The following is an 18420-nucleotide window of genomic DNA, read 5'->3' as shown; positions in this document are numbered from 1 at the left end:
CTGGTTCATCTGACTTTAGCTGCTCTAGAAAGACAACCTTAAAAAAAAGGTTTGACTAGTGAAATTTCAAAAGCAGAGCTTCCAACTCTAAAAGTGTTACCAGAAGTGTCTCAGGTGACTGTTCCTTCATCTTGTGAGGAAAGCTGTACTAGCATTCAGGAGCCTCAGCATATGCAGGGGTGATGTAAGTGTAGAGCAGACCTTCAACAGGGAGGAATCATCCTACCCACTGCAGGAATTAAAAAGGTACAGCAATTTGTACCTGGAAAAGTTCAAGTGAAAACAACACAAAAGAGCTGGAGACGGACATGAAAGCTGAGCACAGTTTATAGTAATCTTGAAACTGTGGAGGTCTTGCCTACTTCTGTACAAAACCACAAGTAAAAATCTCTTGGACTTATTGGCTAGGAACTGGTGCAGCTCCAAAAGGAAGGGCAGGCTGAGCAGAATCCTACGTTTAGTTAACTTGTGTCAGATAGGATGCGAAGGCAGCTGCAGCTCTCTGACAGAGGTGATCGAGGATGGCTGAGAAAGTTTGCAGTAGCTTATAATGTCCCATCTGGTTTTGTCACTTGTTTGAACTGTCTAAAGGGCCAACTGCAGTTTAGTCATGTTCCTCTGGTGCATGTTGTGGTGACGAACTAATTCATCAGACCTGGGCAAATTTTTTTTGACAGCTGGGCCACCGGCAACTGAAAGGCTTTTCACCTGTTAACAAAACACCCTGTTATTAGCTGAGCACACAGCTCATCCGAGACACTGCTGGTTGTTTTCTTCCTGTGAGGAGCTGGCAGAGCCCCTGTCAGCAGGAAAGGCACCCTGGGCTGTCCTGAGAGGGCCTGGGAGTGCCCCCAGCTCCTGCTCACATCAGCGCTCGGCGCCTTCCTACCTCTGCCTCAGCTGATGTTTACCAGCAGCCTTTCCAGGTGATGCAGGACACTCTGCAGTGGTTCATTCCTGGGGACAGGCCCTTGCTGAGCACCCTGCTGCCATCGTTATGCTGCTCTTAGCTCTCGAATGACCAAGGTTCAGAGTCACCCTGGCATCCACACAGGCTTCAGTCACACCTCGCGGTGGGGCAGGCACACTGTTAGTCACTGTGGAAACTGTCAGGGACTTTCTAGAGCTTGACCTCCAGTCAAGGGGAGTTTTTCCCAGCTAATGCAACGAGATTTGTCTGAAGTTCTTTAAACTGGTGAGTGTAAGTGAATATGGTAGAAGCAACGGGGTTCAGCATGGAGTCTGCTGAGCCAAACGCAAAGTTTTCCAGCCCTACCTAAATAAAGTGGATTCACATCTATGGAGATGTCAAAATGCTCAAAATAAGCATTTTTCTAACATTTTCATGGCATAATATTCACTGCAAATAACTCTAAGCAAAGCACAATTCAATTTAACAAGAAATGCCACCACTTTTTAACTGTTTAACCTGGTCTCCTGATTTCCTGCAGTGTGTAAGTGGAATTTCAGGCTGTGTTTGTGATGCTGCAGGAATGCTGATGGAATGCTTCTTTCACTAGCTCAGTGCAGTGCCCAGTGACTCATGCTTCTTCTTCTTTTTTTTTTTTTCCCTCAAAATAAACGCAATATTTTAAAGTATGTTCAGCTCTGGATCTGGGCTCTTCAGTGCTGTCTACACACCTCATGCTCTCTAACACACTCCAGACACACTGGGATGGTGGTACAACCTCATCCAGGCATCTTCTTATTTACCTCACACTCTGGGAATTTCACAAACCTGATCCAAATTCAGACAAAAGAGATTTGCATAAATGCATGTTTCTGTTTGCAAACTCCCATGTGAGGTATTTAAGTTGAAAGGGAATTCCTAAAATCTACTTTATCTACTGGCAAAAGCATCAACTATCTCCCACAAGTGCATAAAACAGTGGGGGGAAATGGTGCAGATATCAGGGATCACATTTCCATTGCTGAACATGTCTATGGATGGATAAAACTTCCTTTGATTATTATTTCTTTTTTTTTTTTTTTTTTTTTTTTTTTTTTGCTTTCAACAGCAAAGATTGCTGTCACAGTGAAATTGCTTGTGAAGAAAAAAAATCCCTGAATCCTAACAAATAGTTTGGGAGCTGAGTAAAATTAGGATAGAATTGCAAGGAAGCCACTTTTGCTTTTCTTCCTCAATGTGGAGCAAGGTAACTTGGGCTGGGTGCTTTGTCACATCATTCAAGGGCTATGAGAAAGAAGAGAGAAAGAGAGAAAGAAAGAGAGAAAGAGAGAGAGAGAGAAAGAGAGAGAGAGAAAGAGAGAAAGAGAGAGAGAGAGAAGAAAGTGAAAGGAAAGGAAAGGAAAGGAAAGGAAGGAAAGGAAAGGAAAGGAAGGAAAGGAAAGGAAAGGAAAGGAAAGGAAAGAAAGGAAAGAAAGGAAAGGAAAGGAAAGGAAAGGAAAGAAAGGAAAGGAAGGAAAGGAAAGGAAAGGAAAGGAAAGGAAAGGAAAGGAAAGGAAAGGAAAGGAAAGGAAAGGAAAGGAAAGGAAAGGAAAGGAAAGGAAAGGAAAGGAAAGGAAAGGAAAGGAAAGAAAGGAAAGGAAAGGAAAGGAAAGGAAAGGAAAGGAAAGGAAAGGAAAGGAAAGGAAAGGAAAGGAAAGGAAAGGAAAGGAAAGGAAAGGAAAGGAAAGGAAAGGAAAGGAAAGGAAAAGGAAAGGAAAGGAAAAGGAAAGGAAAGGAAAGGAAAGGGAGGAAGCTGCAGGGCAAGGTGGGGATGAAAAATCCCCACCCACCACTCATGCTCATCCCCCTCAGGAGCTGACACATCCAATACTCTTGTCATGGAGTGTTGGCTCCATAACCCCAGCCCAGATGTGCCAGTGGCAGGCAGCAAAGCCACAGCAAGGTTGGTGGGCCTCAGATCTCAGGGGGAGCTGGGACAGGGAGAGGAGCTTCACTGGCACCAAAGAGAGCAAATTCTTCACTCTAGTTAATCTGGGCTATAAAAAATGGCTGGAGTCATGCAAGTCCTGAATTAGCATCTCAGTTAGCAGTGAAATGTGATGGGGAATGCAGCTCATCCCAGCTTGCCAGCGTGTTACCACCACTTGCCATTTTGTCTCTCCCAGAACATTACCTCTTGCTGGTTAAGAAAACATCTCTCTTCATGGAAATGCACAGAGAGCCAGGCCCTGCAGCTCACCAGGACCATGGGGACAGCCCAGGAGCACAGCTTTGCCATTTGCAGATTGCAAGTGTAGACATGGCCATTGGGTGAAGCATTTATTTGGCCAGAGCCACAGAAAATGCCACTGTTCTCAGGTGAATCATTTCCTTTATTAAAATTTCTCTTTTATTTTTTGGAAGTCTGAAATGTGTGGTGTTTTGTTATGGTCCAGAAGAGAAAAAAGAATTCTTAGCAGGGAGAAAAAGATTTTCAGGCTCCTTGTCCATCTGTACAGAGACTGAATTTAAAAGGTTAAGGACCAGTATGGAAAACGCTGTGACATCCAACAACATGCCAAAGTGCTTGGTAAACAATTATTTGGTAAAAACACTGCTGGTAAACAATTATTTGGTAAAAACACTGCATGCACAGCAGAAGGAACAGCAGATGTCAGTACACAGGACTAATTCTAAAACTTAAAACTAAAATGCAGAGCTTGTTGCAGTTGCTCCTTAATGGTGTTTACATTTGTGTGAGGGCAGAGTAGACTAAAATGGCCTCCCTTTTTTTCCCCCCTTTTTTAGATGAAATACTACGGTTTCTACCAAAAAAAAATTAAAAGGCCCTTGAATATTTGAGTAAGCTTTTACTTTAGTGTCTGTCAGTGTGAGTTTGCAAAAGGCACTGCTTTTATCTGCTGGAGAGATTAGAGCACCAGCAGCAAGAGCAGGAGCTTTGCTGTGCTATCCTGCATTAGGCTCAGCTGACACTTGGGAGAAGCATGAGTAGGCACGAATACTTTAGATTACAGACCTTTGCTAAAGCTAGAATTAAAATTTCTATCTTGTAGGGCTCTTTCAGTAAAGGCAGTAGATCAACTTGACATTTGTGGGCTGAGACCGTGATGCTCATTTCATAATAACTGACAGAATTTATTTTGCCAAGCTGAAATTTTTTTAAACACGAAGGAAGAAAGCATAGTTTCTAAAATCACCTAAATCCCTTTGTGAAAACTGACTATCACACTTGTGGAAAGCAGCCACACTGAAAACTCAGCACACTGGAATTCTTTCTGCTGTTTTGAATATTTAAATCTTGGTTAAGACACTTTCTAACCATGTCGTTCACAACAACATTGATTTAAAATAAAAAAAAAAAAAAAAAGAAATATAAATGTGAAGAAAAGTTTACGCACTTGTTTTACCTGTATGAGTCCTGGTATGAGTCTTCAGATGATCAGATCTGGAGAACTTTCTCTGACAGGTTTTACACTGAAAGGGTTTCACACCTGAGAGGCAAAAAAAAAAAATTCTATTCTTCTTACGTCCCAACATTTTTGAAAGGGTGAATGAAATCAGATATTTCTGAAGTTTCAAAAGCCTGGATTTATTTTTTTTTTCTTTTGTTTCTTTTTTTTTTTTTTTGTCCTAGTTACTGCTCCTCCCATCCCTGTGCCTACACATTACAGAAAGTTGGTCATTGATGAGGCCCCCACCCTTTGTAACCTGCTCTGCCAGTGCCTGGCTCTGAAGCATCTGAACAGCTCCACCATAAACAAACCCTCACTGAAATCATCTGCAAAAATTGCTAATCCTGACCCTGAGGTTTGCCACTCAGGGTATACTGCAGGAGCAAACAGGACAGAAGGAAATCAACGTGCAGAAATTTATTTTCATGTGCTCCCAATAGGTTTAACTTAGTTCATATATAACACATAGGTCTTGGGCAAATTTTACACATTGGCAATTTTTTCTTGCAGAACTGTTTCGTTTTAAGCACAGTCTATTCTTAATTAATGCTCATAGAATATAGAGCAGACAGTTTCATTGTGAAAGTTGTTTCAAAAGATGGTGTCAGGATGATGGTGTCAGTAGTGCTAAAAGGCCAGTTAAAAACCTAGCCATGGCCTCCCCCTAAAATTAACTCCAAGAATTTGGTGTTGTGAGCAGACAACATCAGAAAAATGGAAATTTGAGGAGTGTGATTTCAGGATCACAATTCCTGTATGAACTCTAATTGCAGGCAGGTCTTGTCCACAAACCTGTGTGTCGTCTTTGGTGCCTTTTGAGTTGGTCTGAACGAGAAAATCTTCGTTCACAGTCTTTGAAATCACACTGGTAGGGTTTCTCACCTGGGCAGGAAAAACAGTTTGTTAGAAAATGTGGCAAAATGAGGGAGCACCTCAAGCTGAACCAGAAGGTGGAATGTGCTGCTCTGAAAGATTTCTCTGCAGCCTGAAGCAGTCTAGTGGCACACCAGGACTGATTTGTCATAGAGCCACACAGCTCTGCTGGAAAGGCTGGGAAAATTCTACTGCATTGACACTGAGACTGAATCTGCTCGCTCTAAAGAAATTAGAAGTTAAAGCTGCAAAAATAAAAATTTTTAATTTTTTTTTTCTGCTGGAAACCAAGAACAGGAATGTCTTGGTTTTTATTTCCCTAAAAACCCCATTAAACCCTTTCAGCAGCACATAATTCATAGAGAGGAGCAAATCACAGTTTGAACTAAATTGGGTTTAAAGCAAAAACTAAATAAGTTCCATCCACACAGGTGACAGTTTTAACCGCATTAGAATTAGAAATTGGAAAAAAAAAAAGAAAACTGAGCAAAAAATTCAACCCCAGAAAAAGACATATTCTTCCCCAAAACACAAATTAGGTTTCTTCCATAAAGTGCTATTAAATAGAATTTCTCATGTAGCTGCACAGCTCCCACAGGCAAAGCCATGAATTATTGCAAAACCTCATGTAAATATAAACTCTTCCCCTCCTGCCATGCAGTTCAGCAGAGATCCTCAGGGTGGGATTTCTCTGGGATGAGATTTTTAGGAAAATGAGGAGCCAGTGTCTCAAATGGACATGGATTTCAATGCAAAGGAATGCACACAAACATGCAAAAAAAAATGCAGCAGCTGAGGTGTCTGAGGAAAGAGGGAAATGCTGCCAGCAGAGCACAGGGGTGGTGAAATTTGGGCAAGTTTGGCCAAAACAATCCTTATGCTGCTACAGGAGCAGCTCCATGATCTTCCAGGTCTGACTCACTCCTAACCTGAGATCCCTCTGCACAGCCCTGGAATCCTGCTGAAGCCTCAGCCACCTATTACATCTAAGAAATGTCTTAATAGATCTAAATTCCACTAAATGGCATTTCTGCCCACAGAAGGTCTGGTTCAGGGGCACAGCACAGAGCATCAGCAGGAGCAGGAGTGGAGCTGAAGAGCTGGAGGATGCTGGGCTCTGTCTGGGAGCTCTGCAAGAGTAAAAGAGTAAAAAAGAGCAAAAGCCTGCTGCTGACAAGAGCAGATGAGGAAAAGGGGCTGATTCTGAAACCAGAGCCTGCAAGTGGGAATGAGAATCCAAAGGCTGGTCTATACATCCTTCACCAATTTAAACCCCTTTTCTTAAATGAGAGGCAGCAGCTCTGCCTGCTGTGGGAAGCTGAGATGTAAACCAAGGGTCCTGTGGGACCTTTTCCTGCAGGAAAACACCACCTGGAGTGGGCAGAGGGGTTGGTTTCTCCCTGTTTCATTTTAACCTCCACTGAAGGTGTCTGCATGTCTGATTCTATGGCAAGGACATTCATCCTGCTTGCACTGCTATTCTGAGACACCAGAGCAAACCAGTTTAGTTTAAAGCAGATGCATTGGACCCAGGTGACAGAGAACAAGCAGCACATTAAGGAGAGCATTCCAAATTCATCCTGGTGCAGCTAAAATAAAAATTTTACAAAAGCAACTAAATCTGCAAGAACAAGCTGACTTCCTGTGGCAGCCACCCCCAAGGAGTTTAGTGACTCTCAAACCGAGGTGTGGACAATTTCTATGTCTGCTGGGCTTAATTTATTAGCATAGGAGATTAAAGTTGCCACAGGTGTTTGAAATAGTTCCATACTCTTTGACCACAAGGACTCCCTGGGGGGTGCCTGCTTTCCAGAAACCACTTACTTCCAAGGAATTCAGCCCTTTGGCAGATTTAAGAGGGGGAATGTCAGCAGAGCAGAGTGCAGTGACAGGATGATTGTCTGCTAATTGCAATATAAACTTAGAAGATGGCTAAGGAGGCATTGGAATAAAAGAGCATAGAGGCTCTGATGGCATGCACATGAAAATATTTCTTTAAATACATTGGAAAATAATCTTGGTCACATTACAGTCAGATTTAACCCATGAAGATATTAAAGGAAGCAATCTAAAATTTTTACATAGGGATATGATGACACTGGGAAGAAAACAAAAAGCAAATAAACAAAAAGAGGCACAACATTAGACAGAGATCCTAATTCCCCTTTCCTTTTTCATCTTCTGTGTCAGCTGCCAAAGCTGACTGCCACATAAATTTCCTCAGAACAGGACGACAGAAACATCCCAGATGAGAGAAAGTCTGTCAGTCCCCCATGAAATTCCCACAGTGAGAGTGTCTCGCTTCCCCAGCCCTGCCAAAGCCTCCAGTAAGAGGCTCAAGTCTCTTTGTGTATGAAAATATCCAGTGATGCTGTCACCTCCTCATGTGAGCACACACAGCCCCAAAACAGGCCAGGAGATGCAGATGGAGCCTCACCAGCCCTTCTGCCTGAGACATCATCACTTACACCACTGAAAGTAGTGGGGAAAAAAAGGGCATAATGAAATAATAAAGATGAGAGAGGATAGAGGGAATGGCATGTCTTAATATGGCATGCCTTGAATATTTAGGAGAACAATTTTTAAAATAAAAGGTCAAGAATTGTAAAACAAGAGTGAATCTGCCTTTGCACATATTGCAAGAAATGTTTCTAATAAAACAGATTTTTGTCAAAAGCAGTTAATTTAAACCGAGGGAAGTGTGCATGTTTTCTTTGGAGCAAATTCATTTGCTCAGGTGCATGGGAAAACAGAAAATTCTACTGCTGTAGCGGTTGCACAAAATATTCACAGTCACTGCTTTGATTAAGGACTTCTGCAAGAGTAAAAGCCAGCTGCTAACAAGAACAGATGAGAAAAGGAGGCTGATTCTGAAACCAGAGCCTGCAAGTGGGAATGAGAACCCAAAGGCTGGTCTATACATCCTTCACCAATTTAAACCCCTTTTCTTAAATAAGTGTACCCACTTAATCAAACAAGTCCCATGATCACAACTTTGTCTTGCTAATGCTACATTTTTATTTAATATCATTTGCTTTAGCAAACTCACAGAAAATACATGTTTATTTATTTACTAGGGAGCCTTTACAGTTAACATTTTCTGTCATCTTCACACCATAGCTCAGCTGTGGCATGTCATTACTATTCTGAAATTAATTTTGCATTTTAGTTCCCGAAGCATTTTTTATTTTATGCTGTAGAAATATCAGCCTGAAAGGGTACAGCTTGACACCCACCCATAAAGGACAACCTTCCTGAGCTACAGATTCTCATACTCCATTGCAGCCCATACCTGCCAGCATGAACCCATTTAGACTAAAGAGCATCCCTGGCAAACAGGCAGAGGATTTTCCCTCTGCAAAGAAAATCTGCAGGATTTTCTCCTGCTCAGCTTTGTGTTGGGATAAATCCAATTTTCCCAATGAGTGGCACTGAATCCAAAGGGTCTCTGGCAGGAATGCTGATGCTTCCACCAGAAGTGAAATTTATGGAGGTCTAGACATCAATTTGTTTCTGCAGGGAAGAGCCTGAAGCCTGCCACAGAATGACAACTCACATTATTTGCTGCAAAGTTGAAAAGTTAGATGTATTTCTGCATTTCCTTTCAGAGGCCTATCTGCTGCAGCAAAATACACCAAGATAAGAAAAAAGCTTTTTTGGCTGTGCATGTTTCAATGAAGGCATTGTTAAGAACAGATAAGCAGCCTCGGAGGGTACAAAGTGTTAACATATTTTCAACTGAGGCTGTTTGAAACATTGGTAAAAACTGATTACAGAATCCAACTTTGTGTTTCAGGGCCTTGCTCGGTTTTGCAATACAGCAAGTGGGAAAGAAGGATGGAAGATCTGATGAGCCAGTCCTTTGTATGTATCTATTACAGAAATAAAAAATATAATCTAGAGCCAGCAGTATCCTGCAAAGATACAATCTGTTGGTTTCATATCATATATATGTAACAGCTTGTTTTCAAATCATGTGTTCATCGTTTTAAAAATGACCAAAATCTTTGACCTAGCACTACACTAAGACAGCATAAGGTGGAAGAGCTCCAAACCCATAAGTGAGCCCAGAACCCCCTTTCAGGAAGATTAATTTGTTTGTTTGTTTGATTAATTGTTTGATTGATTAGGAGAGGTGTGACAAACACAGACACATTGTTTTTGGAAAAAAAATAGTTCCAAATTTTGCTTTGGGAAACAAGCTGGCCTCTTATGGAAAGAAACTTCCAAAGGTTTGAGAAACAAATAATTTTTGCTGTCAGCATATCAAAGGGTGTGTGTGCAGAAGGATCTGTGTCCACCTGTACAGAAAAGGTGTTGGAAGGGAAAAAAGTGGTTTATCCCTACCCAGTTCCACTGCAGCCTGAACCAGAGAGGCCCCAAAGACAATGGGACCCCTCTAACCCTCCTCTGGGGTGTCAGACAGACACAGGCCTATCCCCCATGTCTTTTGGGGGTTTTCTGACTCTACAAGCCTAAATTATATATTATATAATATTAAAAATCTTCTCCAGCTAAGGAAAAAACATATGTAAGCTGAAGTCCTTGTGATTGATCCAGAAATAACACTGGGAAAGCCAAGCAACTAAATGGAATAAAATACAGGACCAGAGCAAACAAATAATGACTGCTAAAGCACAGAGTAAATCAATTTAGGAATGAAGGAAACAGTGATTATGAGGAAAAAAATTCAGAACTGTTTAGGCAATACTGAATTTAATGGCCTTCAAAAGATTTCCAAATGTTCTTGGTTCCAATTTATTTATAGAAAATAGAATAGCACTCCTGTAGACTTTCCCTTCTAAAGATGAGCTTGCACTTACAGTCTGAAGTATCTTAAATTTTTCATTTCAGCACCTCAGAAGACAGCTGTCTCAATATTTTCTGACTTGCCCATTCATTAATTAAAAGTGCTTTGTGTGCATTTCTCACAGTTGACACAATTAAGTGACTGAATGATGAGGTTCTCTCCAAAAGGAGAAGATTGCAGCTGTCTTTATGAGATGTTAGACACTCTGCCAGGTCACCCAGCATGGGCTGCCCTCCTGCTCTCTTCCATCCCTTTGGTCTTCCATCACATCAATGGTTAACTCAACATCCATGTTTACAGACTATATCCACAGACTTCTAGGTAAGCACAGAAAGAACTTTCTAAATAAAAATATGACAGGCAATCAAAAAAAAAAAAAAAAAAAAAAAGAAAACCCGTAAGATAAATCTAAAGATTTATCATAATTTTATACATCCAACAACATCAATCTCCCAACAGGGAAAATAACTCTGTCTGCTCTTTGGCAAGGTGCAGCAGAGTATTTGATTTCCACATTTTGAGGTCTTATTTCCTGAACTCAGAGAGAATCCAGACATTATCCTGCAAATTACTGGCTTCAGGCTCAATCCTTCATGGAAAGATCCCCTGAAGGATTTGCCAATCCCTGCCTACCAGAAAAGGTTTACACAGGAAAGCCAGAGGATGCAGAATGTCTAGGTTCCTCTTGCAGATGAAAATTCTTCATAATTAACATTAGATGAGATCTGCAGTGAGATTCAATGGTCCCAAATGAGAGGGGAAAGAATAAAAAAAAAAATTAAAAGAGAAACCAACTCGCAGCCCTGTAACAGTAAGAGAGGGAGGGAGGTGATCTGATTGCTGTGTGTTTTCCTTAGCTGGATCCAGAGAGCTTCAGCTCCAAGAGAGGGATTGGAGGTGACAAAGAAGGGTTGCCCAGGTGACAAAGAGGGGTTGCCCAGCTGACAGAGCACACGCTCACTCATCACAGTCTCAAGGACACAGGCTCAAGCTACGTCAGGGAAGGTGTAGGTTGGGTATTAGGAAAAAATTTTTCACCAGAAGAATAATAAAGTACTGGAATGCTCTTCCCAGGGAGGTGGTAGAATCACCATCTCTGATGTGTTTAAAAAAAGACTGGACACGGCACTTGGTGCTGTAATCTGGTTGAGGTGTTAGAGCACAGGTTGGACTCCATGATCTTGGAGATCTCTTCCAACCTCATCATTCTGTGATTCTGTGATTCTGTGATTCAGTGATCTGACAGATTCTCGCGCTCCCTGACCTGGCAGCGCATTCCTTGCCCCTTGCGCCACCTCCAGCCCCCCCTGCCCACTCTGCTGTGCTGTGATTCGTACCCACCAGTGTGCTTTCTGCTGTGCATCTGCAAGTGGGACAGCTTGAAGTATCTCTTGTTGCAGCCAGGGTAGGCACACATGAAGGGACGCTTCTCGTTGGTCTCGCTGGCCGAGCGCACGATGGTGGGAGCCACGCCGGGCACGCGCCGCACGTCCTGCGGGGACACAGACCTGCTGAGCCCACCTGGGGGTCCTCATCTCTGCCTTCACACACCCAGGTCACACCCCAGCACCTCCCCGGGACAAAGGGATGCTTGGATGGATCGTGCTGGAAACGGGAAATTTTGCTTCATTCTACGTCAGCGACTTTAGTGCGCCTTAATTGGTTCTTTGCAGAGCGTTAAAATTATCTGGAGGTGAAGCACAGTGAGCTCTGCTCAGTGAATTCTCTCACCAGTGTTTGTGTGAGAGATTGAATGGCCCACACTGACCTCATGTATAACCACACAGCCCTGGCAGAACTCCCGTTGCCACAGAAAATAGTTTTAAGTTTATACCAGGGTGAGAGGAAAGAGCGTGAGCCAGACAAGTGTTGTCCTTTTTATTTTAAATACTCATATAAAGCTAAAGGACAAGGAAATGGATGTCTTGGATTAACACAAACTGATTAACAACACAACAAAAACAACTGTCTAGGTGGAGCTGGCCTTAATGCATTTTGGCCACTGTCACAATGTTCCATCAAAGATGATCTCCTCCTTCTGGGATAATTAACTTCCTTAAACCATGTTGACCATTTACTTTTATTCACCCAACAAAAGCCGGTTCAGGAGCCTGTTTCTGAGAGCTTGCCACTGAATAATGACTTGCTAAACTACACAGAAAAGGAAAAGGAGAGAAAATGCTATCTAAAAACACAGATGTATGTGGACAACACAGAGCAACACAGAAGAGACAGACACTCTGTAATGACTTTGCCATCAGTTTTAACAAGGTATGTCTTTTACAGGGGTATAATGATATGACTGTCTCAGAAAGGGAGGAAATGAACTCCCGTGAATGGTAAGTTCCTCCCAAATATTCACTAATTACTTAGTTATTAGGAAACAATCACATATTTAGTTTTAAGGAAATCCATTTGAATTAGTAAAGTTTGAGAAACACGTAAAAGCAAAATGAAATCTGACACTTTGATATATGTAATTATTAGATATAGTCCTATAAACATAGATTAGATCACATCAGATATAACCACAGAGGTTACATCACTCATGGCCAGAGTGATTGGAGCTGGAAGCTGCACAGTGGATCACTCATTTTGGGCCATCCTGAGAAGCTGGTAAGGTAAGTAAGCACAGAAAGGAACACTGCCTTGCAGACTATTTCAGAAGAAGAGATGAGCAATTTTAAAGGACTGTGGCAGAAGGAAATCTTATGTTAGAGTGCAATGGCTTCAGTGAGGTCAGGACACTCACATAAAGCATCTCCTGACAAGGCGGGGAAGCCACAAATCGAGGATGGGCTCACAAACACCAGTGAAGCAGTGAGTGAACACCACAAACAGGCTGCAGTTTTCCTTCCCAGTGAGGAATGCCCCCCAATGCTCACCTGTATGCCTCTGAAGACCCCGTGGGTGTGTATTCTGTACTGGGCCCCACAGCTGTACAACATGGGAGCACTGTGGTTCTCATTTTCGTATCCCGCTGTGTGTCTGCAAGTAAAGAGGGCAATAACAAAAAAAAATCACATATTTTTCAGTACACAGCTCCATGTGAGAGGTTTCTTTCCTTAAGTCAGTGGTAACAAATGCAGAGTTTGCTTTTGCAGCCATGATATCCAAGTTCAAGTGAAATTCACCAAAGGAAACCTGCTCTGCCTTCATGCACATGGATCTGCTCCCACTGGCACAGTGCACTGACTCCATACATACATCTATTAGCATCCATTGAAACATCCAGGGGAAAAAGAAAAAACAACAGCAAAAAAAAAAAGAAATTGTCATGATTTCAACTCTGATGTATTTCCACAAAGATTTTAGGTAAGAGGGGAAAATTCACATAGCAGCACAACGGTGTCATGTGCACATGTTCACATTATTTATCAGTCAAACGTGGGGCTGGCTATTGCTAATATCTTTTGGAATGAGCAAAATGCCTCAAGTTTCACATTAAGTGCAGTGGATTTTTGTCAGCACCTCATGACTCAGATATTACCTGATACTACCAAGCAAGTGATGACATTTATAAGAATAGCAGTCATGTACTCATAAACAGAGATTACAAATCAGTGTCTAAACTATTTATCCCATGTATCAGCTTGCAGGATACACTACAAATTAACCCTTTATAAAAATAAAATTTGGGGGAAAAAAAACAAACAAACAAACAAAAAAAAACCAGGCTATCCCCACTGGGTATAAATTTTCACAATAATTTTAAGAATTTGCAAATTTTGGTGTGTTTTGGAGTTGCCACAGTCATTGTCTAATTATGGTCTTCAAAATCCTGAATGTTGGAACACTGCTGTGTCTCCTGTTTGCAGCCTTCCTAATGTCAGAACCACATAAATGCATTTTAGGTTTAATTTTTGAGGGAGTATGTTACATTATCACTTGTGGAGGTGCACATTGGCAATGGCAAGTGTACACGTTTTGCACAGCACCAGAAATTGGAAAGCCCAGAACAAAACCCCAGGGCACACAGCTAGGGACAGAGATGGATATGTAGGATGTTATCCCAGCCTCTGCCAAGTGCTTGCAACAGCAATTTGAAGGGGTCCCTGAGGTCCAGACTCTCATTTCACTGGTCCTTCCCTTCCCTCCACTCAAAGTTCATGTGCAGAGTAGAATTACAAGGAAGTTTTAAAGCTCTTAAGTGATTTGCGGAGCAGGCAGTGGAGCTGGAATGCAGGAGGTGTGCACAGGGTTCGTGGGGCTGGCTGCAGAGGAGGGGAGCGGTGTCTGAGAGCAGCTCTGCCTGCCCAGGGTGGGCTGCCCTCCTCAGCCCTGGCACAGGTGTTCTCTGAGGCCAGCTCTTCCACTGCTCTGCAGAGCTCTTTTCAAATCCTGCCTCCACCTGCCCCTTCACATCAAAGGCCACATCTTTTGGGAAGGTGTGCTCTGCTTAATGCAATTTTAATTCAGTTTTAAGGTGGTCATAATGGAATTAGTTATGGGGGGGGGGGGGGGTGACAAGAAAGAATCTCTGTTCTGTAGTAATATCTGTAATTAATTCTGTAATAATAGATAAAGATACCATTAGTTGATTTAAATGGATTAAACCATGCTGTAGATATGCACCATGTTCCAAATAAATGGGGCCTGCTCTCTGCCCAGAGCCCACAAGTGGCCTTTTGCTGCCTAATTCAAGTAACAAATTACCATTTGCTATCACCATTTGGTCAGCACAGATTCCCCACCAACATCAAAATTTTCCTCTCTGTTTAAAGGCAACAAGTCCCTACAAGTAAATAAATAAATAAATAAATAAATAAATTAATTAATTAATATTAAAAAAAATAGGAGAGGGGTGTTGAAATCCTTCAAGCCATGGTGATACCCACGTTGATCACAAATTACACAGTGCATTTTTAAACTGGAATGGAATGGAATGGAATGGAATGGAATGGAATGGAATGGAATGGAATGGAATGGAATGGAATGGAATGGAATGGAATGGGAGCCACCACTGATAAGGAGGAAGCTCTGCAGCAGAAGCTGTTGCTGACCTGCAGTAAATCAAGGGTGAATGTGAACTTCAGCACTGGTCACCCCGAGTCTAACCTCCCCTTCACGCCTGTCCTGACAGCCTTAAACACCACACTAAACAACAGGCACAAAGGCTGATAAGAATTCCCAGGACACAAACTTTGTAAGAAGAAGCAGGAATATGTAGTAAAATCTTATACCATAAAACACAGCCCCATTTTCCCTCCAAATTCCCATAGTTTTCATCTTTCAGTGATAACCCTTTTTGTAAGGACCAACTAGTTCTGAAATAATTCCTCCCAGGAATGAGAGGCAGAACAAAGCCCCTGTCTGTGCCCTAAGGAATGGCTCCATGAATGAGAGGTATCCCCCAGGTGATCTCCAGCTCAGATTTTACTGCACAGTTAGAAAGCCTTCCTCCACAACCAGCCTTTTACACATTTCCTCCTCTTATTTCTAGTTGTGCCTCACTAAAACTGCACATACAAGAATCCATGAAGATTAAAATCTGCTTTCTGAGCCCCTTAACCCACAATACACTAAGTCCTTAACCAGCTCCCTAGGAGAGACGCTTTAATAACCAGGAGCCCTATTTCCCATTTTACTTTGGGCACATTTCCATCAGCATTGGCTGGCACTCAGCATGGCCATATGGCTGCTGACAGCAAAATGGATCATGAGAGATTTCTTGGTTAAAACACTGTTTATTCATTATGGAGTGCTGTGCACTTTGGGGAGATAGGAATTAACAGGTGGATACTCCTTTCAGTGGGAAACTGGAACACTGAAGGAGGAGTTTTCACAAACTGTCCCTGCGTTGCTGCTTTCTTGAAGTTCAGCCTTCACTCTGCATCCTTGTGGGGAAATTAGAGTTCTGTCCCTTCCAGCCTCTTCACTCCATGCTTTAGCCATGATTTATGCCACAAGGTGTACATCACAGCTGGCACAGCTGGCTTGTTTCACATGGCTGCAGTTTATATCCCACAATAAAGGCAGGGATAGAAGAGGAGATACAAATCTAGATCCATTATTAAACTCAAAACCCTGCTTTATTTCATGCAGGAGATAATGCAATGCCACATACATGAGGAATACAAGTGACTGGTGAATTTATACCCGCAGTACATTAACTAAATGGAAATCTCCAGAGGGTAGCACAGTCCTTAACTTTCATCTTTTCTAGTCAGGCACTCTGTGTTAAAGTAGGCAAAGAGACAATGCCTTATAAGCTCAGCTGAATTAACCAAAGCAGAAAAAAAAAAAAAAAAAAAAAAAAAAAAAAAAAAAAAAAAACCAGAAAATGTTCCCAGTAAGGCCCAGAGTCACATTTAGGAGACACACTGGGCTGATCCCTCTGCAGGTCCTAAAAGGACTCAAAAATCAGCAGGACCAGATGCAGCCAAACTGCCCTGCCAGGATCCAGCACAAATTTTTGTTTGAGCAAGGACTGAAGGATTTGGCCTCACTCAGTCCAGCTCTGCCATTATTTGTAAATATACAACTCGCTGCAACTTCAATCAGAACTGCTCAGAGCCAGAAATGCACTGCAAATATTTAGAGTTTGGGTTAGCTGGTGAAAAAAAGTGTATTTTGTTCTTTGGATCTAGACAGCCAGAGCTGGAAGCACAGCCATAAAATGGAATTCTAGATAACTGGGAAACAAAGGCTGATACTTGCAGAGGAAGAGCTCTGAGCTGTGGAGTATTTAGAAGCACTTGCATTTACCATTAGCCCAGCAAATCCTTAACACTCGCAGAGTAGCTCTTTTAAAATGATTAATCTCAGAGTTGTACAGATTGTACAGAGATTAATAAAAATGAAGGGTTTACAGATGAGAATGTGTGATGAAAAACAGAGCAGCTTTAGAGAGTTGTATCAATCTAAGTGGTTATAAAAAAAAAAAAACTCATAAAAGATGACATTCTAATCTGAATATTTAAAAAAAATAATCAAGCTGCAATTTCTCTCTCACACCATTTTACTTTGTAAAACTGAAATTGCCTGTCCAATGTATAAAGCAGCTACAACTTAATCTGAAGAGTTAAGCTTTTTATTGTTATTTCATAAACCAAAAAAGGGAAGCTTTAGGACACACTGAAGGGAGCTAGAAAATTTCAGATGAAACGTGAATACACATTGATTCATGTGGTTCAGACTTGGAAGAATAAAAAAAAAAAAAGCCAGAAAGCAAGATTACATAAAACAGGCACCACATTAAGCTTCAATTTAATTGTGTTTCACTGCAGGAACAGGAATTTTAGGGTTTAGAAACAGAGCCAAAAATGAGGCAAAGTGAGGGTGTGGGCTAGTCCCGTTGATAACAGAACATAAAGGAAGAGAAGTAGAGTTAATTCCCTCTGCTAAAATATTTACCATCCTAGCACCCTGGGAAAAACATGTATGGAGACAGAAAAAGATCCTGATTAGTTATATAGAAGGTCCTGTTTCTGCCTGGTTTTTGTCTGATGCTATTATGGAGGGTGGAGTATGAAGCTGCATTTTTATCTGCCCTTTTCAAGGCAAAGGAATATTTAAAAATGCAATTTCACAGATTTGAGCCCTTCTGCCATCCTCAGTGGGAGAATCAGCTGCCTAATGAAAGGAAGGCTCCGAATTTTCAGGGCATCTTTGTGTTTCTGACTTCAACAGTCTTTCTTTGGTTTGGGATTTTTTACCACAGACCTGATTGGAATCGCGATTTCACCAAACAGTTCCTTTCAGGACAAGACTGGTGGGAAAGGATAAGTTCCGTGTTACTGGAGGTTATTGCTCATTTTCAGCTCATCTTGACTGCAGAACTGAACCCAAGTTTCACACCTCCAAATTTTACTAATAATACCACCAAAGCTAAACAGAAAAGCCTTTACAAACCACTCCTAAACAAGAAAGGCTTTCCCTGCCTTGCTTAAGATGTGGTTTAATAGTGTTCTACAGAGATCATATCCAATATTGCTTACAGGGAGCCTGAGAAAACAGCAATAAATACCAATTTCCATGGAACATGCTGAGTGTTTAATATCCAAGCAAAACCAAAAGAGGAAAACCAAAATGTTGTCTGGTTCTATGCCTGATTTCAGATGACTGCTAGAAATTTGGATCAAAGCTTTTTACTCGAGCAGCTGAAGAGAAAATTACATGGAGTCTTGCTGTTGGGAATGTAGCTACACTTCTACCATGCTGTATCACTTTCTGCTTGATATCAGTTATTTCTATATCATTTTTACACTTAACTCATCAAAATATAAAGGAGGGGTTTATTCCCTGAGATCTTCCTCTAGAACTGCTGTGGAAGGAAGCAGCGATTTTCATATTGGACAAATTAAAAAGCAACACAAAAATATGAAAGAGAAACCAATGGCAAAAGTGTCCATTAATGTGGAACATTAATTTTG

The 18420-nt window shown here is 41.6% G+C and overlaps 1 protein-coding gene across 1 annotated transcript in view; it reads right to left on the bottom strand.

Annotated features, from left to right (window-relative positions):
* Window positions 1-585: 585 nt before the first annotated feature.
* Window positions 586-18420, bottom strand: part of WT1 (WT1 transcription factor) — a 31850-nt gene continuing 14015 nt past the window's right edge. The window contains 6 exon segments of the mRNA XM_058026633.1: window positions 586-657; window positions 659-708; window positions 4309-4401; window positions 5155-5244; window positions 11387-11537; window positions 12931-13033. Coding sequence (XP_057882616.1) covers window positions 586-657; window positions 659-708; window positions 4309-4401; window positions 5155-5244; window positions 11387-11537; window positions 12931-13033 — 559 coding nt within the window.

The sequence above is a fragment of the Melospiza georgiana genome, chromosome 6, assembly GCF_028018845.1.
Source record: "Melospiza georgiana isolate bMelGeo1 chromosome 6, bMelGeo1.pri, whole genome shotgun sequence".
Classification (NCBI taxonomy): Eukaryota; Metazoa; Chordata; class Aves; order Passeriformes; family Passerellidae; genus Melospiza; species Melospiza georgiana.
This window is presented reverse-complemented; position numbering and strand designations above follow the sequence as displayed.